Source organism: Eurytemora carolleeae, unplaced genomic scaffold (assembly GCF_000591075.1).
Source record: "Eurytemora carolleeae unplaced genomic scaffold, Eaff_2.0 scaffold1182, whole genome shotgun sequence".
Lineage (NCBI taxonomy): Eukaryota > Metazoa > Arthropoda > Copepoda > Calanoida > Temoridae > Eurytemora > Eurytemora carolleeae.
The window spans coordinates 19,059-41,898 of record NW_019397072.1 but is presented as its reverse complement, the minus strand read 5'-3'; the positions used below and the strand labels follow the sequence as shown (position 1 = coordinate 41,898).

At 33.0% G+C, this 22,840-nt stretch overlaps 2 protein-coding genes and 4 non-coding genes across 6 annotated transcripts; 1 reads left to right on the top strand and 5 right to left on the bottom strand.

Moving 5' to 3' along the window:
• Window positions 1–391: 391 nt before the first annotated feature.
• Window positions 392–2,667, bottom strand: LOC111711610 (arginine kinase). The gene is made up of 4 exons (XM_023486007.1): window positions 2,420–2,667; window positions 1,163–1,670; window positions 895–1,098; window positions 392–830 (listed from the first exon to the last, which is right to left on the bottom strand). Exons 1-4 carry the CDS (start codon window positions 2,612–2,614, stop codon window positions 670–672), a joined length of 1,068 nt encoding a protein of 355 aa, XP_023341775.1. The 5' UTR covers window positions 2,615–2,667; the 3' UTR covers window positions 392–669.
• Window positions 2,668–3,760: 1,093 nt separating this feature from the next.
• Window positions 3,761–5,096, bottom strand: LOC111711612 (arginine kinase). The gene is made up of 4 exons (XM_023486008.1): window positions 4,863–5,096; window positions 4,455–4,805; window positions 4,107–4,401; window positions 3,761–4,046 (listed from the first exon to the last, which is right to left on the bottom strand). The coding sequence occupies exons 1-4, from the start codon at window positions 5,055–5,057 to the stop codon at window positions 3,820–3,822; spliced, it is 1,068 nt and encodes a 355-aa protein (XP_023341776.1). The 5' UTR covers window positions 5,058–5,096; the 3' UTR covers window positions 3,761–3,819.
• A 3,522-nt stretch (window positions 5,097–8,618) lies between these two features.
• On the bottom strand, window positions 8,619–8,691 carry Trnar-ccu (transfer RNA arginine (anticodon CCU)). Its single transcript has one exon. It is a non-coding gene; the product is annotated as a tRNA-Arg (tRNA).
• A 5,047-nt stretch (window positions 8,692–13,738) lies between these two features.
• Trnar-ccu (transfer RNA arginine (anticodon CCU)) lies at window positions 13,739–13,811 on the top strand. The gene has a single exon. It is a non-coding gene; the product is annotated as a tRNA-Arg (tRNA).
• Window positions 13,812–13,886: 75 nt separating this feature from the next.
• On the bottom strand, window positions 13,887–13,970 carry Trnal-uaa (transfer RNA leucine (anticodon UAA)). The gene has a single exon. It is a non-coding gene; the product is annotated as a tRNA-Leu (tRNA).
• Window positions 13,971–15,015: 1,045 nt separating this feature from the next.
• On the bottom strand, window positions 15,016–15,087 carry Trnaw-cca (transfer RNA tryptophan (anticodon CCA)). Its single transcript has one exon. It is a non-coding gene; the product is annotated as a tRNA-Trp (tRNA).
• Window positions 15,088–22,840: the final 7,753 nt, after the last annotated feature.

The window sequence follows — 22,840 nt, the reverse complement described above, 5'->3', positions numbered from 1 at the left end:
AAAAAATTGAAAAAATCATGAAATGTGTAATTTATAAAGAAAAACTGAAAATGTGCAATTTTCCCTTAAAAACTGTGCAAATTTAGTTCCTTTTGTATTTAAAGCTTTCCAAATATCTGTAAAAGTAGTTCCTAAGCTGACTCAGGCAGTAGGTATGAGTGACCAGCTTTCAGCCTGAGTGGAGGGTAAATATTTAAACTGTGATTTTGAAAAATTGTCTATAGAAGGACGAGAAATATTAATGTATTTATTAATTTCCCTTTATCTGGGATTTCCTATGTTATGTTACTATGCAGAATTTAGTGTTTAAAATCAAGATAGAAATTATGTCTTAATTACGAAAAAAAAATCTATTTAATCTGCAGTGCGTCTCTAACAAAAAAGGCAATTATAGTAAATATAACAACTTTATTAAACAGTGAAGGTGGTTTCTTAGAAGATTGCAATTGAAACAGATGTGAATTCTTCAATCACTTTGTACATACAAAACCCCATTGATGGCCAGCTTGTTTATGTACACTAAATGTGACTGTTTCAAAAACCAGCATCAATTCATAAAATTGAAAACTGTAATTAAAAATTCAACAAGCCATTGGACAAATAAATATGTTACACATTCTCAATATTACTTTGACAAGTTCCTAACTTTTCTAATTTAACAGAGGATCTTTACAGACCATGCTTCTTCTGGAGTTCTCTGTCCTCCTTGACAAGTGTGTTGACACCATCAATCATCTTCTGTACCAATTGGACCTCGCTGTAACCAAGCCTGTGCTTGTTGGAGATGTCATAGGTGACACCGGTCTGTCCACCGGACTCTCCTCTAGTACCTGAAAAAGAATAGGTAAGGCAACATTCTTTCACAAACAAACAATATAAATCAGTCAACTGTACCTCTGGGTTGAAGATGGAGCTCTTCACATCTATCCTGAAGGATTTTGACTCCCTCCTTGGTATATCCAGGAAGATCAACGTGCACAGATGCTCTCATTCCTGTTCCAAGGTTGGTGGGGCAGGCATGGATAAACCCGTACTTAGGGTCAAGCATGAAGTCCTTGCCAGACTCCTGTTTGACACTGTCACCAACTGCTTTAATTCCTAAAGGAATAATTAGGATAAAATACATGTACACATTTAAATACAAGCTTAAGAAGAAAGTTACCTCTTGCAAGACGGTCAAACACAGCTCTGACATCACCACCTGACTGCATAGAGATGATTCTAAGCTGATCCTCCTCATTGACCCAGGTAAGGAAGGTTTTGTCTTTGTTGTGGAAAATTCCTCTGCCCTCGGGCCAATCACGCTCCATACCGGCAACCTTCAGATTACGATCTCCAGACACAAAGAGGAAATGATCATCAACAAGTTGTTGTCTGACAGCCTCAGCCATCCCGGTAAGAGGATAGTAGGTTCCAGCAAGATCACCAGACAGATTGGCAAATGCTTTCTTCATCAAGTTTTCAACGCCAACTCTTTGGTCTTTGGTGATTCCGGGGGAAAGTCCAAATCCATCAATGTTTCTTCCAACCCTTATTCTTGTAGAGTGAACAGGGGCGGTGGGGTCAATTGTGCCCTTGATCTTGGTGGCATCCATATCACTTGTGTGGGTTGAATCTGCTGCGATTCCATGGTATTCTTGGATTAGAGGATCAAAGACATCAGCAAAAACCTAAACATGTATTGTTTAATATATTATCTTTTGTCAAGAGTGGGTAGTCTTATCTTTACATTGTGAAAAGAGAATAAACCAAGATGGCAACCATTTTCTAAACTAATTGTGATGTGTTGGAGGTAAAGAGATCGCTTATGCAATTTTGAAATTCCGGAACTTTTGTTTAATTCACATAATAACCCTGTCTTGAAACAATATTAGGAATCTTTGAATTTTGGCCCATAGAAACAGTATACCCGGCTTTCTAAGCTTTCTTAAAAAATCAACTTTCTCTGACATTTCAGCTGCAAATGGAAAGAGTTGCCAAAAATAAAATATCAATTTAGATCAATTACAATTTTTTAACAGGTTTTTTTTAAATAAAACAACATCACACAAATCTTTATACATTAAAAATGATTGTCATCTTTCCTTTTCTTTTTAATAAAATTTCTGAAAAGGTTATTTGCCTGTGTAACTGTTATAACTGATATATCCATGCATAAAACTTCTAGGGAACATTTTAAAAATAAGTAAGTTTTTTTGATTAATTAAGAATAGTGTAAATAAGTTTCACTGTAAAATACAGTAATACCCAAAATAAAGAGGAATTAATTTGTCTTTGTAATTTTATGATTGTTAAATGTTGTAACTATTAAAAATAACCCTAAAAATATTCAGAAATAGCATTTTCAAATTAAAAATCATTATCTACTTAAATATATAAGAAAGACAACTTTTATTCCATATTTTGGTTAGCACTGTACCTTATAGGAGTCCCAGTCTCCGGCATAGATTCCACAATGCTGGTTGTCAAACTCAACAGCGCAGGCGATAGCCTTGGCAAGGGTGAACCCGGAGGTAGCGGTGACAACTCCACTCAGCTTTTCCCAAAGAGGAGCAGTCACATACTTGGCAACAAGAGAGTGCTTGGACTTGATTTCTGGGAAAGGCTCACCCATATTGAAGCTTCACTGTCTGGAAAATATATGCATTCAGTTGTAATAGACTGTAAGCATTATTTCTAGTGATCCTCCATGCAAAGATGATGACAATGCCCAATTTACAACGGTATCCTTGAAAGCTCTGTCTGATTAAGTATGAATTAGATATTAATGTTTTTGTTTCCTAAAAACTGTTCATTTTCTATTGCTGCTTATCTCTGCAAAAGTGACTTGCGTATTTCTTCTTATAAGGAAGCAATAGAGAAACTCATAGATTTAAACACTTTTTGATCAGATTAAGGTTTCAAGGGTACCATTGTAAATCTAATTGCATGGAGGGTCACTTGAAACTATAATGCCAGTCCCTTTATTAGAATTATTCTTAGATTTTTTTGCTTTAATTTATGGAACTTTTGACATATACAAAAGAATTAAAAAGGAAAATACATGATTATCATTAATACAAAGAACCCAAAGAAAAGGATTTAAAATTTGAGATTGTTAATAACGACAATCATAATATTCAGAGAATAAACATTAACTGTCCAAGCACTAACACATTTTAGTCAACTGAACGTTTGGTTATCTAGATTAAAATATCCTGTAAGACAAGTTATATGCAGATTTGTCCTAAAGTGGATAGTGACTAAAGTGCATTTGCATAAGTAGTCAAACCAGTATAGTTATATTTATAATATCTGGCGAAGTTTAATTTAAGCATGTTTTCAACTTGCAATTCTTTTTTAAATAACTTAAGAAATCTTAATTAAGCTAACATTATTTATTATGTTAAAAAATCATGAGCAGCATGATTAATAATTTTGAAATACATTTTTTATCTGATCAATTTTTTTTAGTAAAGGAGTCCAGTAAAAAATTGCCAAGTTACATTCTTCTTTTCAAGAATATCTATAATGTATAACAAAGGATGGATGCAAGGAACTATACCTGCGAAAGTCTAGGAACCGTGTGACTAGAGACTACAGAACAGGAAAGCTTGAGTTAATAAACTTACTTAACTAATCCTCAGGGGTTTGAGGGAAACTACAAAATTTGAAATATGAGGTTTTAATTTAGAAATTTTTAACTTGACAGAAAAAGATATATTTTTCTTTTAAACCTAAGTATTAAAAGAACCAATAACAAAATTTATGTAATGATAGATAACAAGCTGAATATTTATTTATTAACAATAAACGCTAAGATATTTGAAATATCTAAAATTACAGACCATGCTTCTTCTGGAGTTCTCTGTCTTCCTTGACAAGGGTGTTGACACCATCAATCATCTTCTGTACCAACTGGACCTCGCTGTAACCCAACCTATGCTTGTTGGAGATGTCATAGGTGACACCGGTCTGTCCACCGGACTCTCCTCTAGTACCTCTTGGTTGAAGGTGAAGAGTTTCACAACGAGCTTGAAGAACCTTCACACCTTCCTTTGTATATCCTAAACATATTTTAAGATGATATTTTTTTGTTTACATAAGAATGTTATTTTAGGTTGTACCTGGCAAATCAACATGAACTGATGCTCTCATGCCTGTTCCAAGATTGGTTGGACAAGAATGGATAAATCCGTACTTGGCATCAAGCATGAAGTCTTTACCAGACTCCTTCTTGACAGATTCACCAACTGCCTGAATTCCTCGAGCAAGACGATCAAAAACTCCTCGAACATCTCCTCCATTTTGCATAGAGATGATTCTAAGCTGATCTTCTTCATTTACCCAGGTGAGGAAGGTCTTGTCCTTGTTATGGAAAATTCCTCTACCCTCTGGCCAATCTCTCTCCATTCCTGCTACCTTAAAATACAAATAAATAATGAGAGAATATCAAGTTTTAGATTTTGTCTTACCTTAAGATTTGGGTCACCAGACATGAAAAGGAAATGATCATCAACCAGCTGCTGTCTTACTTTTTCATCCATCCCAGTAAGGGGATAGTAAGTTCCAGCAAGATCACCTGACAGATTGGCAAATGCTTTCTTCATCAAGTTTTCAACTCCAACTCTCTGGTCTTTAGTGATTCCGGGAGAAAGTCCAAATCCATCAATGCTTCTTCCAACCCTGATTCTTGTAGAGTGAACAGGGGCGGTGGGGTCAATGTTTCCTTGAATTTTGGAAACATCCATATCACTTGTATGAGTAGCATCAGGGGAAATTCCATGATATTCCTGAATGATTGGATCAAAGACATCAGCAAAGACCTATCAAACAAATGAATTAACAGATATCTAGATGATTGTTCAGTAATGTTCGCTTACCTTATAGGAGTCCCAGTCTCCGGCATAGATTCCACAATGCTGGTTGTCAAACTCAACAGCGCAGGCGATAGCCTTGGCAAGGGTGAACCCAGAGGTAGAGGTTACCAATCCACTAAGCTTTGCCCAAACATCCTTGGTGACATGCTTGGCCACCAGGGAGTGAGTGGATTTGATTTCTGGAAAGGGTTCACCCATGCTATCTGCTCAAGCTCCTGGGAATGAGTGAGGAACTGATGTAAAACTGTCCAAAGGAAGGGTCAGTGCGTTGTGCTGACTTAACAGTTTTTCTCCTTATATCCTTATGTTTTTATATCTAATATACTGATGCATGTGAATTAAGGACAAATTTTCATGATGCAAAAAATTTCATGCATCACCGCTACCTTTGGACAGAAAATGGTCCTTATTCATATAAACATTATGCAATAAAGTAGAGCATTTGCAAACATAACAAAAATTTCGGTGATTTTTCTGATTTATAAATTTTTTAAAGCATTTTAAAAATTATGGAATTCATAATAAATTAAATGATGTTCATGAAAAAATAAGATTCTCCCAAAGCCCAGTTAGAAAACATATTTAAAGCATAAATGACAGTTTCTATGCATTGCTTTAGCTTTAAAGGGACTGTAATCGTAATTTGTAATGACAAGATTGCCATGTCAGATTCACAACAGTACCTTTGAAACCTTTATGTGATCAATAAAGTAAAAGATGTTGACATTTTCCTAGGTTTGAAAGTATTCAATTCTGACAATTAATATTTTTTTTTGCAGCAGAAATGCGCAAGTCTTTTATTTTGAGAAACAGCTACTGAACATATTTGTTAAAGTTAATCCATACTTGATCAAACAAAGCATTAAAGGGTGTCGTTGTAAATCGTACAGAGCCATCTTTGCATAAAGCGCTGCTTGAGATTACCCTTACAGTTCCTTTAAGAGACGACGGTCTAATATTTAAGAGAAGGGGGGCCTGACTAAAAAAAGGGAATGAGGGGGGGGTAAAGTGTCCCAGTCTACATTCATGTAAAGACAGTACAAAGAACACGTAGCTATTTAAGAAAGCAGTCTAGGCAACTTGTTCAGAAATAACCGGGGTTTTACAAATCCGGCTTAAAGTTCTGAAGGTTAAAGTTTGAATTTAAATATTGCACGCTTAACTGAAATTATTAGAAAGGGATTAACGAAAATATAATTATTCATTAAAATCTAATTTATAAAATAAAAGTTAATAATTACAAACATGAGAAGAAACACTTCAATGTCGGAATTTGCAAAAGTTCTAACTATCTTTCTGTTTTATAATTGAAACAACAAAAAGAAAGCTTAAAAATGGCTGAAAGGGATTGCTGGTGCAATTTCAAGTAATCATACATGTTAGGAGGGGCATACTCTTGAAACCTTGATTTGATCAATAATGTGGAACATAATATAGATTTTTTAAGCTTGAAAAGTGATTAATTCTGATAATTGATTCTTTCTTTCCATGAAGTAACAAAAGGTGCATGTCACAAATCTATTACTACTTTATATTAGATCAGACAATGCTTTAAAAGATGCCAATGTGAATTGTAAATACCACTCTATTAATTCCTGGAGAGCCTCTTGAAACTACTTGTACAGTCTCTTTAAAACAGAAAATAGAATAATATTGTGACTTTTATATTTTTAAATTCCTAAATAATATTTAGTAATTAGTCCACGTTCTATATAGGCCTAAAATTCAACAAAAAGCATGGATGAGTTCATAGTTATTGAGGGGGGGGGGACATAGTACATAATTGTCAGTTCTTCTTTCTTGTATCTATGTAAATTCCAGAAGTAAACTATTAGGAATACAGTTTTCTTTCTAGAATACAGTTTTCTTTCTAGAATACACTCTCCTACCAGGAATACAGTTTCTTGCCAGGAATACAGTTCCAATCAGGAATACAGTTTCCTGGCAGAATTACAATCTCCTGCAAGGAATAAAGTTTCCTGTCAGGCAAACAATTCCATGCCAGGAATACAGTTTCCTGAAAGGAATTCAGTTTCCAGTCAGGAATACAGTTTTCTGCCAGAAATACAGTTTCCTGTCAGGAATACAGTTTCCTGTCAGGAATACAGTTTCCTCCAAGGAATACAATTTCCAACCAGGAATACAGTTTCTTACCTGGAATACAGTTTCCTACCAGGAATACAGTTTCCTGCCAGGAATATAGTTTTCTGCCAGGAGAACAGTTTCCTACCAGGAATACAGTTTCCTGCCAGGAATACAGTTTCTTACAAGAATACAGTTTCCTGCCAGGAATACAGTTTCCTACCAGGAATACAATTTCCTACCTTGAATACAGTTTCCTACCAGGAATACAGTTTCCTACCAGTAATACAGTTTCCTACCAGGAATACAGTTTCCAATTAGAAATATAGTTTTCTAAAGTGCTAAGATGTTGTATTTGTAAGATTATTTTCAGATTTACAATCCATTTTGATATCAAAGTAGAATTAGTTTTCCTTTAAGTAATTCTCTGGTCAGACTGACCGTACGATTAGGCGGCACCGAGTGACCTGTTCAAACAGCTGATCTCCTTGCATCTCTACCTGGGTCTGTTAAATGGAGACCATTTAAATTATATTTCTTTAATACCTCTTTTTTGTAATGCCATTTTTCATAAAGATTAATGGATAGTTACCTGATCATCCATAACTTTCCTACATAAGCACATTCACTTGAGATGTCAACGTTTTGATTTTTCTAGATTTTAGCTTTCGTTACGATAGTGTTGATCAAAAGTATAAACGTTTGAAACCTTACGTTGCACATTATCATAGAGGAACGTGAAGAAATGCATTTTCTGCACTTGAATACCGTATACAACGCTAAACTTTAGTATATGTTAGTGAAAAAAGTAAGCTCCGTTACGCTTTTCCATTTCCTGCTTTAAAAACTTTCCCAACTTTACGTTAAAGCTTTTGTAATAAAACCACAATTTTTTAACGTTCCACTTTCTGCAGCATTTTAGCACATTCATTATTTAGTGTACTTTATGCATTATTAATGAACTTTATGCACAGTTATAGTACTTCAGATGCATCTTCAATGTACTTATGCATATTCATTGTACTTTATGCATTTTCAATGAACTTTATGCATATATGATACAGATTGTACTTTATGCAAATGCAATGTACTTTATGCCGTTTCAATGTACTGTATGCATATTCCTTGTACTAATTATGCACATTTATTCTACTTTATGCAATTTTAATGTACTTCATGCATTTTCAATGTACTTAATGTATATTCATTGCACAATTAATGCAATTTTATGGCACATTATGCAAAATCATTGTACTTTATGCATATTTATTGTACTTGATATATATACCATATTTTTTTTTCTGGGTTGTCTTTATATTTTCATGTTGATTGGAACACGCTGTATACGAGACGACATTTTTCTAAGCTAATGATATTTTATTATACTAGAATTATTATGTTTCATGGTTGATTTCAGGAAGGAACTGTAGATACCATGAATAAAACTAAGCTATAAAGATTAAAACCCGTGTTAAAATGTTTACTTGCGTCTGTTCGTGCGTACTAGAGTTCAGCATTTAGCCGCAAATTAACAAATAAGGAATAACAAGATATTTCCATTTAAAACTATATATCTGTATATTATTGTCAAACAAAATGAAATGTCATGTTTCAAGAATTATCTAGTGAACAATTAGTTAAATATTCAGTATTTTATTTCAGGTATAAAAATTGTTTTACCCACGGGGGGACTCGAACCCCCAATCTTCGGTTTAGGAGACCGACGCCTTATCCATTGGGCCACGCGGGCTACTTGACAATTGCAGAAAACGTAAATATTTAAAATATAATTAAAGAAAAATAAATAACACGTGTCACTTTACACCCTTAGATAACATGGCGTGTTGAAGATAATATGCGTAAACAGTCCCTCTAGATAAAATGGCGTGTTGAAGATAATATGCGTAAACAGTCCCTTTAGATACCATGGTGTACTGAAGATAATATGCGTAAACAATCCCTTTAGATACCATGGTGTACTGAAGATAATATGCGTAAACAGTCCCTTTAGATACCATGGTGTACTGAAGATAATATGCGTGAACAGTCCCTTTAGTGTGTTAAAGATAATATGCGTAAAAAGTCCCTTCAGACAATCATGGTGTGTTGAAGATAATATGAGTAAACAGTTCCTTACAAGACACCATGGCGTGCTGAAGATAATATGCGTAAACAGTCTCTTTAGATAGTATGGCGTGTTGAAGAAAATATGCGTGAACAGTCCCTTTAGATAAAATGGCGTGTTGAAGATAATATGCGTAAATAGTCCCTTTAGATACCATGGTGTACTGAAGATAATATGCGTAAACAGTCCCTTTAGCGTGTTAAAGATAATATGCGTAAACAGTCCCTTTAGCGTGTTAAAGATAATATGCGTAAACAGTCCCTTAAGACAACCATGGTGTGTTGAAGATAATATGAGTAAACAGTTCCTTATAAGACACCATGGCGTGCTGAAGATAATATGCGTAAACAGTCTCTTTAGATAGTATGGCGTGTTGAAGATAATATGCGTGAGCAGTCCCTTTAGATAAAATGGCGTGTTGAAGATAATATGCCTAAACAGTCCCTTTAGATAAAATGGTTAATATGCGTAAACAGTCCCTTTAGATAACATGGCGTGTTAAAGATAATATGCGTCCCCACTGGTCAATTATGCGTAGTCTAGTCAATTAGTTTTTACAGGTTGTTATTCATGATGCCTTCTGCCTCCTACCCTCCCTCTTTGCCTGGTCTAAATTTATCAAATTTAGGCAGTTATTAATTATATATCTATGCATGCTGTCTATCTATCTATCTATCAATCTTTCAATCTATCTATCCATCTATCTGTCTATCTATCCATATAACTAACCTATCAGGTAAAAAGATAATTGTTTGTCCTACATTTAGTATAAATTAATACATGACTAGATTCTCGATTAAACTCAAATTTGGAAACTTTAATTAAAAACTTAAATTCTCTAAACACACATTGTCCTGAATATCTGGTGAAAGAAGTTGTTCAAGATGCTGAACACGTAACTTAAAAGAAGTTGTTCAAGATGCTGAACACGTAACTTAAAAGAAGTTGTTCAATATGCTGAACACGTAATTTAAATATAAGTTGTTCAAGATTTTGAACACGTATCATAAAATAAGTTGTTCAAGATGCTGCACACGTAATTTAAATAGAAGTTGTTCAAGATGCTGAACACGTAACATAAAAGAAGTTGTTCAAGATGCTGAACACGTAACATAAAAGAAGTTGTTCAAGATGCTGAACACATAATTTAAATAGAAGTTGTTCAAGATGCTGAACACGTAACTTAAAAGAAGTTGTTCAAGATGCTGAACACGTAATTTAAATAGAAGTTGTTCAAGATGCTGAACACGTAACGAAGTTGTTCAAGATGCTGAACACATAATTTAAATAGAAGTTGTTCAAGATGCTGAACACGTAACTTAAAAGAAGTTGTTCAAGATGCTGAACACGTAATTTAAATAGAAGTTGTTCAAGATGCTGAACACGTAACTTAAAAGAAAGTGTTCAAGATGCTGAACACGTAACATAAAAGAAATTGTTCAAGATACTGAACACGTAATTTAAATAGAAGTTGTTCAAGATGCTGAACACGTAACTTAAAAGAAATTGTTCAAGATGCTGAATACGTAATTTAAATAGAAGTTGTTCAAGATGCTGAACACGTAACTTAAAAGAAATTGTTCAAGATGCTGAACACGTAATTTAAATAGAAGTTGTTCAAGATTTTGAACACGTAACATAAAAGAACTTCAAGATGCTGAACACGTAATTTAAATAGAAGTTGTTCAAGATGCTGAACACGTAACTTAAAAGAAGTCGTTCAAGATGCTGAACACGTAACTTAAAAGAAGCTGTTCAAGATGCTGAACACGTAACTTAAAAGAAGTTGTTCAAGATGCTGAACACGTAACATAAAAGAAGTTATTCAAGATTTTGAACACGTAACATAAAAGAAGTCGTTCAAGATGCTGAACACGTAACTTAAAAGAAGTTGTTCAAGATGCTGAACACGTAACTTAAAAGAAGTTGTTCAAGATGCTGAACACGTAACTTAAAAGAAGTTGTTCAAGATGCTGAACACGTAACATAAAAGAAGTTGCTCGATATGCTGAACACGTAATTTAAATAGAAGTTGTTCAAGATTTTGAACACGTAACATAAAATAAGTTGTTCAAGATGCTGCACACGTAACTTAAAAGAAGTTGTTCAAGATTTTGAACACGTAACATAAAATTAAATAGAAGTTGTTCAAGATTTTGAACACGTAACATAAAATAAGTTGTTCAAGATGCTGCACACGTAACTTAAAAGAAGTTGTTCAAGATTTTGAACACGTAACATAAAAGAAGTTGTTCAAGATGCTGAACACGTAACTTAAAAGAATTTGTTCAAGATGCTGAACACGTAACATAAAAGAAGTTGCTCGATATGCTGAATACGTAATTTAAATAGAAGTTGTTCAAGATGCTGAACACGTAACTTAAAAGAAGTTGTTCAAGATGCTGCACACGAAATTTAAATAAAAGTTGTTCAAGATGCTGAACACGTAACTTAAAAGAAGTTGTTCAAGATGCTGCACACGTAACATAAAATAAGTTGTTCAAGATGCTGCACACGTAACATAAAATAAGTTGTTCAAGATGCTGCACACGTAACATAAAATAAGTTGTTCAAGATGCTGCACACGTAACATAAAATAAGTTGTTCAAGATGCTGCACACGTAATTTAAATAGATGTTGTTCAAGATGCTGAACACGTAACTTAAAAGAAGTTGTTCAAGATGTTGAGCACGTAACTTAAAAGAAAATATTTAAGATGCTGAACACGTAACTACAAGTCCGTTGTAGATTGAAATGCTCGATTCACAGCTTTAATTGGTTACAATCAAGGATGTATGGCAAGGAAAGTCATTTCAGAAGTGTACACATCTTTAGTACTGCAGTGTACTGTCTCTGGGCGCTAATGTAAACACTAGACGGATGTCGAAGCCTGACATGGGATCCATCTTTCACATAAATAATCAATGAAATATTCTGGTCATAGTAAACTATTATGTGAATTATCAAAATTATCAAAATTTAATGCTTTTAACCTCCTCGGATACTTAACAAACACTGATGCATCTATTATTGTTTACAAATTCCCCCCAAAGAGAACTGGTTTCAATATGTACACAGAGTATACACAACCGCAATTGACTTTCCTTGCCTTACATTCTTGGTTACAATGATATCGTACAATTGAGAAGATATAATTTCATTTAATTTTCTTTCTTTTTTCTGTTGCATATTTTCTAATATGATTTACCGAAATTGAAAATAATAGATTTTTAGACAGTAAAACGGGGATAGCTCATGTTTGCTCAGGATATACGGATTGTGAATGAGACATACAATTTTTTGTTCAAGGGTTACTTAAAATTACGTTGACATATGTTTATAAATAAGTTCATAAATTAGTGTTTTTGGAAACTTTTCAAAATGCAAAAAATGAAAAAAAATGGGACTATAAAATGTTGCCTTAAAAAGTTTTTAAAAATCCTTGGCAACTTTGTAGACAAAAAGTAGGCAAACAACGGGCAAAAATAAAATTATGATAGTTTACATTAGTAGTTTTTAAACTTTAGCCAGTGAAAACCATGGGAAAATTAGAACATATTTAATGCTTGACCTTGCTCCTCACAATTCAACCCCCCTAGTCCCCAAGCCTCGTTTTACTCCCCCCCCCCCTCTTGCACCCTGGAATCCCCCCCACCCTCTTCAATTTTGCCTATTTTACCCATCAACATAATCAGAATATACATAGCAGACGACAGTAATCATATACTAGATAGATAGATACTAGACAGATAGATAATCAGATAGATAGAGAGAGATAGATAGATAGAAGAATAGAAAGAAACACAAATAGAAAAATGGAATGATAGAAAAATAGAATAATAGAATAACAGAAATATAGAAAGACAGATAAAAAGATAGAAAGATATAGAATAGAACAATAGAAAGATAGAAATATAGAAATATATAAAAATATAACGATAGAAAGAAAGAAAGATAGAAAGATAGAACGATAGAAAGATAGAAAGATAGATTGATAGAAAGATTGAAAGACAGAAAATTAGAAAGATAGAAAGATAGAAAATTAGAGAGATAGAACGATAGAAGGATAGAAATATAAAAAGATATTAAATAGAACGATTCAAAGGTACAATGATACAAAGATTCAAAAATACAAAGATAGACAAGAACACATAAAGATTGATAGATATAAAGATAGATAAAAAGGAAGAAAAAAGACAGAAATAAAAACAAAGAGTGAGAGAAAGAACGAAAGAGGGGAAGAGAGAAAGAGAGGAAGAGATGAAGAGAGAAAGAGAGACAGAAAGGAAGAGAGGAAGAGATAAAGAGATGAAGAGAGAAAGAGAGACAGAGAGGAAGAGAGGAAGATATAGAGATGAAGAGAGAAAGAGAGAAAGAAAGAAAAAGAGAAAGAGAGAAAGAGAGGAAGAGAGGAAGAGGGTGGAAAATCTCAAGAAACAGATAGAAAATAATATTTTAGGCATAGAATCCAACAAACATATGTTCTAAAAAAGTTTTAAAGGATTGAAGAGGATAAGCCTTTTTTATTCAATATTTCTGATGTAAACCTTGTTAAGCAATTTATAATTTTACATGAAACTTAGTTACATACAAAATGATATTATAGAGGACGTGAGTCAGACTCTAATATTAATTTCCTTAAAGAATAAAGTTCTCATCATCATAATAAGTAGCCCGCGTGGCCCAATGGATAAGGCGTCGGTCTCCTAAACCGAAGATTGGGGGTTCGAGTCCCCCCGTGGGTAAAACATTTTTTGTTAACTTTGAAACAAATTTTAGTTTGAAATATTGATATATTACTTTTACTGATAAAAATAATCTGTCAGGTGTGGGGTTCGAACCCACGCTCTCTTGCGAGAATCAGAGCTTAAATCTGACGCCTTAGACCACTCGGCCAACCTGACGGTGTGATAAAAGGATAAAATTAATATAATTGACAAATCAAACTGTCTTTGAGCGTTTTTTTGTATGTATTTATTTCTTACAAGCATATAGGCGTCTTTTTCAAACCCATTCAACGTTATAGATAGATTTTTGTTCTTTAAATATGGATTTTTATTAAAAGTTTGCCACATATTTTGAAATAAATCTATGTTATATGCTTGAAATCCCAACGTGGAGAGGAGAGGAGAGGAGGTAGAAAGAGAGAGAGAGAGAGAGAGAGAGAGAGAGAGAGAGAGAGCATGGGCTGTTGAAACAACTTCGGTCGGTTCTGTACAATTCATTTAGCTACGACTTTGAGTCGGAGCCATATAGATAGCTATAGATAGATAGATAGATAGATAGTTAGTTAGTTAGTTAGTTAGATAGATAGATAGATAGATAGATAGATAGATAGATAGATAGCATTTCTGCTAGTAAGTACTTTAAAGACAATTTTATAAGAACTAGCCTTAGAGGGCGCTTCGCGCCCATCTTCTAAATTAATCGTGAACATGTTCTCTTTGTGTACATCGTAAAACAAAACAAAAATAATTCGCGGATTTTCACAAAAAAATTCGTGGATTTTCAAAATTTTCAAAAATTTAATGAAGATCGAATTTTGATGGAGACATATATTTGAAATTTTGATCATTCATAAACCTTCTCTAGGGTCCCTAGATGTCCCACAAAAAATTTGGGCCCGATCGGTTCAGCCGTTTTGACGTTTATTGGATACAAACAAACAGACAGACAAGCCAAATTTATACATAGATGCAGAAAATGTTGAACTGTAATGTTTTTGACAAATTTGTTGTTAGAAAAAGTCAATGTATTCACCAACTGTTTATTCTTATTTATATTTATATATAGTTTTCCTATATAAATTGCATGGTAGTTTATAACAGTTTTGAAGAAATAGTTTGTGTTTTTTTACATGATATATCAAAACGTTTTAACATGAATTATCAGTTAAATGTGCTCTCGTTCTAATATATCCATAGTGAAATGTAAAAAAAACTAATTTTATGACCCCGACGTGATTTGAACACGCAGCCTTCTGATCTGGAGTCAGACGCGCTACCGTTGCGCCACGGAGTCACTTAATAGTGTAAATATTTTTAATATTATTTATAAACAACATACATTAAAGAGAAATCTTTATTACTTTAAATAACTATAACTATAATAATATATAGGAACTATTACTACAAAATTAAATATTAAAGAAAAAGAAAGATATTAAAAAAAAAATTAAGTATTAAGTTTGATTCTAATCATCCTGTAGGAATGATTTATTGCCACAAACTCTAATTTTCAAATCCTTTATTTTTATCTATGATGTTGAAGACCTATTCTATTATACATTATGATATTCATCAAGAAATAAATATGCAAAGATTGAAATATTTAAGGTTTTTCCTTCAAATCGAACCCGAATCGAACAGATAAAGGATCAGTTAGAAAATACAATCGAGTAATCAGGATTCATAAAAATGGATTAAAAAAAAAGTTTTACCGATCAATGTAACTCAAGATTTTGCAGAAAATATAACAGTAACTGGTTTCTCTATTGTGAATACTTTAACAATCCTAGGTCTAGATATATGCGAAACTTTCTATTTAGAAGAATCCAATTTTAATAAGATAATAGTAAAAATTAGGGCGATGGCGCAATTTTGGGTCAAATTTAAATTGTCGATCGTCGGCCGAATTAATATTGCCAAAACATACCTACTCTCTCAGATTGGCTACTTCGCCCCTGTACTTTCTTTTAATGAAACCCAAATACAAACTCTTAGAAACGAGATAGGTTCCTTCGTGCGGGGAAAGTTAAAGATAAGTATTAACACTGTATACAGTGCAATACAGCAAGGAGGCCTCGGTATGATTGAAACCGAATCTTACATAGATGGATTTAAAGTGGGTCTTTTTAGGAGGTCGATTAACAATAGCGATTTTTGGGCTCGAGAAATTCAACAATACAGAATATCATTAGATTTTCCATTTCACTTTAAAAGTACAATATCTGCGGATACTCCTTGTGGTGAAATGTCAATTTGTGCAAGGAAATTCTCTAACATTTTTTGGAGGACGAGTGGTAACTTTCTCGACATGAGAATATTTGACAACGACATTACACGGTTAGAATCTGGTGAGAAATTAGGCATGAACCATTTCAGAGCAAACCTGACACCCGAAAAAGTTCTCCTGATAAGGAAATTGAGATTCGTCAACTTGGTAGACATTTTCAATAGCGAAATTTTCTCAGAAAATAATGTAGCCTTATATCTCGGTTTCCGTCCTAATCCGTTAGAAATATTCTACTTAAGATCTGTACATAGGAACGTTATAAGGAGACTAGCTATGAATAAAGATAAAGCGTGTACCCCTATCCTTACCTTTTTTAGAAAAATTGTTAAGGGAAGCGTTAAGATTCGTAGAATAATCGACAATAATAAGAACGAAGTTGTTCCTGGGAGCGGACTCAGAAAGCGCATTATACCATAATGCAATGATCGCACACTTCGTCCAGAATCACGAACCTACCTGTCAACGGTGCGAGTCAGGAAACCTTAGGCCCACGCCGAGAGAAACAATCTCTCACGTCTTCTGGGACTGTCCCAAAATAAGCGAGATCCTTCTTGATCTCAATACCATAATATCGAACGGAACATTATCACATGAAGAACTTAAAAGTGTAATATTTCTAGGTTGTACTAATCCTTTAAACTTTAATATCGTAAATACTAACACAATCTGTTTCATAGTCATGTATTACATATTTTCTACAAGAAATTCTGGACAATTGTACAACATTTCTAAGTTAAAGCAATTTATTTTTCATCACACTGCAAAACTTAATAACCCCTTGTTTGAAGAATATGAACATGAATCTTAATCTTTACTTCCTTGCAATGTATAATCTCTTCACAACTGGCACCGCACGGCGGTGTATAATAATTGCATCATCCCCAGCGCTAGCTATGCCAAACCATACCTACCTTTTACAACTCATGCTGCATTTTGTCCCGAATTAAAAAAAGGAATTTCAATCATTTTACATCACAAACTAAGTGAATCTCATATTAGAGTAATGAATTCAATAATATCCATAATAATATTCGTACTGAATCCTTCCCTTGAGGATGATTCTGACGAAACGCGTAACTTAAAGCTAAGTAACAGCCTTGCTATGAGTCAAGATTTCAATAGTGTACATAATAATATTCGTACGGAATCCTTCCCTCGAGGATGATTCTGACTGGAAGTGCCTATAAAAATCTATTTAGGAGTAAAATGTTTTTTTTAAAACTCCATAAATATTATTCTTAGAGTGTTGCTTGTGGATTGTTTACAAATGGAACCCAAACGGTAACAGACCTAGTGTACTATTCTAAATAGCAGATACTATAAACGATAGAATTCGATACCGATCTGTCCGATCTTGATACCTGAGATGCAGAAACAGAATTTCATTTTTTTTATTAATTTATTTCATTTCAAATCAGTTTTCCTACAGAGCTTATTTCGTTGATTCAAACCCCTATACTGTATCATCTCGTATTCGATTTTTTAATATTCTATTATTATTATGACATCCAAACTATTATTTGCCAAAATATATGATGAATAATTAATTTTTCGCGAACTATTACCAAATCCCAAACGAAAGAGTGAAAAGGAATTGAGTATTTGTCACAAACTATGATTTTCCAATCTCTATATCTTTGCAACCCAATGCAGTATACATTAGATATTTCAAACCATGAATTCTGTTAGATGAAAGCATCTAAGTTTGAAATATCACAGGTTTACACCATCAGGTGGGAAAAATATGTATAAAAATCAGACCCAATTCCTTTGCAAATTACTATTATTATTCCCAATATATTACCTGAGTCACAAGTTCTAGAACAAGCAGACCATGGAGACCAGTCTCCCCAGTAGTTCGAGGTACCCGGAGATAAAAAGGCCGCAGTTCCTCCAGATCCATCCTCCGAGGACTCCGAGGTTCCAAGAGTTAGAGTCGAACTTGTAACCCAAAAAAACCCAAAGAGAAAAACTAAACTCACCTGAAAAAAATGATTTGTTATAACATTAAAATATAATTTTAATGATTTAAAACACAAAGTTTATTGAATTATTAAAAGTAATCTGTATGTAATAAAACTGAAACTAACAAAACGCAGAATTAAGAACCTAAACACTCTCCACTAATCACTGACATGCGGTTCTACATGACGGCAGATCTCAGATTTGCAAGTTACTACGCTGATAATTACGGTAAAAAAAGATTATTTAAGATTGATTTTTTACAGTCAACTGTAAAAATTTATTTATGAGAATTTTAAATTGATCTCGATATCCTATGTGAGCATAATTTAGTTATGAGAATGGACGACTCTTCTTTCTTTTCTTTCATTCAGTTGTAAATCACTCCTGACAGTATAACCCGGCGTTCATAGTTCTTACGAAGTGGGAAATAATTTTTTAATGTAAACTGTACAAAAGAACCTTTCTTTCACCTTTGAAAATAATTCTACAATTTCTATCTTCAAATTTCTTCTTTCTTTAACCTGTACAGGCATATTTAAAACCGCAATATTTTGTAATATAGTTAGACGAGAAACCATCAGGACCTGAACGCCCGAGGATCTGGGAGACCCCAGAGGATCTGGGAAACCTTAAAGCTGTAATCCTCGGCGAAGAATAACGGTAAAAAATTATAATTCCAAAGGTCCCTGTGAATACTGGATCCCCTTCATTATTAATAAGTCCTAAACCTTTTTTTCATACAGAGAGCAGGAGTGTGCACACGGACCATTTTGGACTGTAAAGGTTGAAACATCTGAACCGAAACTAACGTAAAAGTACTTAATAAAATTCTAAGCTCTTAAATTATGTAAACTCACCCCAAGTTTAAATCTACAATGTTAATGTTAAAAAAAAAATGTTAATTTCATAACTCTAAATGCTACGCTTTAAATTCGTTAACTTGGATAAAAAAGTTTAGTGTACTACTGCAACCCTGCCCCTATACAGAATTTGAAATAAATTGTTGCGATTAATAAATCCTTTCTGATCTCGGTTGAAAATGATCAGTAAACCAAGAAGAAAGGAGCCAAAAAACTGAATTTTCTTTCTCATTCGGATTTTCTCCCAAAAATAAACTGAGTAAAATTCACTATTGTAATTCTAAACCTACTGACTTTACCAATAAAAATTTCAAGGTTCTCTTTATACCTAGTTAAACTGGAATCTGGAAGCTGACCGCCAGAAGCATCTTGGAGCATGCGGATCTCAGACTTGCACTAATCAGCGGAATAAATAACGGTAAAAAATAGATTTCCACGAGCCCCCCTCTCACATGATTTTATATCTTTTTTATACAGATGACAAGGGCGCGCACATGGACCACAACTGACTGCAAAGAGTCTACCCTATTGAATCTAAGTTAAAAATTCTAATGGTACAGGCATTGATCCAGTCTCGATTCAAATAGGTTTGGGCTACTTTTCTGCATCATCTTCTTTTCCTATTTACCAGATCTCGGTTTAAATTACAAATTAATCTTATACATGTAAAGTTATTAAATGTGCCACTAATTAAGGGGTAAATTTTTCAAAAATTGAAATTATCTGAGCTGAACGTAAACATTACCGAACGTTCCAACCAAACAGTTATGTTTCCCCCCCCCAAAAAAAAGAACTTTCCATATGAAAACTGCTATAAAATGCGACATTAAAATGTTTAGGACTTAAAAACTGAACTTATTTATTTTTGAAATACTACCGAATGGTGGAATTAAACAACTAGCTGATCTCTTCTCAAATAATTTTCCATATTTACTGTTCCAAAACTCTACACTATTAAAGAATACCTTTTAAAAATCGGAAACTATTTGAGTTGAATGCAAGCACTAAATGAATGCATTAAATAAACTAATAGTTCCTTTTAATTATTCAGTATCAATACTAAAGAGCTATTATAATTGCTCTTTGGCGTATAAGCTATTAGAAACGAACAATCAATGTTCGTATTTCTTAATCGTTACGCCTGATTATCTTGCTAATTAAGCCGCAATATGATTAAATATGATCTATATTTCCATTCCATTCTTTGGCGTAAAAGATATTAGAAACGAACAATCAATGTTCGTATTTCTTAATCGTTACGCCTGATCATCTCGCTAATTAAGCCGCAATATGAGTAAATAAGATCTATATTTTCATTCCATTCTTTGACGTAAAAGATATTAGAAACGAACAATCAATGTTCGTATTTCTTAATCGTACGTCTGATCATCTTGCTAATTAAGCCGTAACATGATCAAATATAATCTATATTTCCGTTCCTAGAATCGGCTAACGCCGATGCACCATCGATGGCTTATCTTATTTTTATCATGTTAACAAAAAGGGAAACTCGCTCCCGTGTATGTTCATATATAAGCATGCACACTTTTAAATGTCGCATTTTTTAATAAAAGACAACACGCACCGTGTTTGTAGTATCTACAGTAACACTCCTGAAAAGTATGCTATCTTTCAATAAATAATTTAGTTTTTTCCTCACGAACTGCTTCATTATAAATATTTGAATATAAACTTACAAATAATTCAGAAATGGAAAAAAAAAGAAAAAAAAAGTATCTTTTAAAATCGTTTCCGACGTTATTGATTTATTTATTTATAATTGTATGTACATAATAACTCGTTAAAAAAAAAATCTTGTGATAAATTCATATTTTCAACAATCTTGTAAACCATATAAACAATGATACTCAAATAAATATCTAGATTTTAAAAAATATTTAACAGGGGAGCCAATCGGATGAAAAAGGGAGATATAACAATAGTGTACGTTATGTTGAATGACCCTGTATTGAAACAGTTTCACAACGGTATCCTAAGAAACTTTGTCAGAGAAAAAATATGAAATATATATCGTCGTTTTTCGGCCAATTTTTTTTAAGCTTTTTAAGCTTCAGACAAAGGTTTAAAGGAAATCGTTGTGAAACAGAATTGAGAATTTGCCACAAATTCAAATTTTCTAATCCTTGCAACATGATGGTATAATCCTTTGATGTATCTAATTTTATTTTATTCAATAGAATTTACAGAAATTATAATTTAAATAATAATTTGTTACTCAGAATGTCCATCAGAAAAATTGTTGTTTTTTATTTTTAAAGTTATCTATCTATCTATGGCTCATGTATTCTTCCCCCCTTTATATTTTAGAATAATAAATAATAATATACTGCAGACTACTATAACACCTTTATCTATAATTATAAAGATTTTCTCTGAAAATAAAGAGTTTTTCTGTAAAATACCAAAAATTGTCGGAGTGTAAGATGTGAAGATATATATATATTTATAATTCCATAATACAAACTTTTTCTAGAGATGGGAATCCATTTTTGTTCGTTAAAAATATTCAATGTGTTTTATTTGTCTTTAAGAATACGAGATGTTTATCAAGCATCAATAATGTATATATATTTATTTGACCTGACCAGACATGTATGTATGATAATATGTACAAATTTTGTAAACACGTCAACTGATTTTAAATCAATAATTATTTTTAAATCTTTCAGGAAATTGTATACTCTGAAAAATAGTTAAATCTTTGTTAAAAACCCAAATTTTCAACTCCCTATATCTTTGCACCACAATGTTGTATTTATTCTGAATTCTGAATTCTGTTAAACAAAATTATCTAAGTATGAAATGTTAAAAGTATACACCGTCATATTGTAAAGATATAGGGATCTCTCTCCTACCTGCTCCACAACTCGATGTCAAAAGAACTATTTGGAAAGGCCTTAAAGTGTTAAAACAAGAAACAAGAAGCAGGAAGAAAAAAGAAATTGAACAGAAAAAAGTGGAGGGGAAATGTCTTGACATTAGAGATGGGGGCTTAAAACAAGATCAACAAGAAAGAAGAAGACAACTTTGAACAGGAAAATTAGAAGGGAATTTGAGCTTTACACTATCTATTTTTTTTTTCACCAATAGCGAATGAAGACAAATACACAAGATGGCAGATGTCCAATCTCCCCCCCCTCTATGTCCTACTCAAAATAAAAAACTGGAAAATGTTTAACACGCCCCCCCNAGTGTGTAGAAAAGCAGTTTACACAAGCTAAATGTGTTACAGTTGACTCTAGCAAAATAGAAAACAAAACAAGGGGAGAGGGTAGTGACCTTGCTCCCCTCAGAATAGGTCAGAGATACAGGGCTTGGAAATAATTCTTTCTCTTGCAATTTGGAAGCTGCAGGATCATTCAAAAAATTATTTTATTTTTATTTTCAAAATTTGCAGGATCATTCAAAAAATTATTTTATTTTTATTTTCAAAATCAGCCAAAGTATGATTGAAGAATGGACGAGGAATGGACGATCAAGAAGAAAGAATGAAAAACAAGAAATATAGAAGTCTCAAAATGTTTCCAGTAAAGGATGTTTAAAAATGGAGGAAATATGATGCACATCTCTAACTGTATATATTTACCTGTAATAAGTTTTGAGAATATATTCATATTCCCCATGTATATCCTAGATACATATATTCATTTATCTTTTTATTTTTCTGCAAACTGCAAACATCAACTTTCAAGAAGAGACAAACAATAGTTGATAATATTTAAAATTTCTTTTTATAATAGTCGTTTAGACACTTGTTATCAAAAGCAATAATGCAAGATTTCATTCTTGATTTAATAAATTCACTTTAGGGTCGATCTGTAAAGGGAATAGGGTGTCCCTAAAACTTTTATTTGATTATGTACCATCTGTGTGATCTGTGTTAAGGTTGAATAAATGAATATTATTCCTTGTAT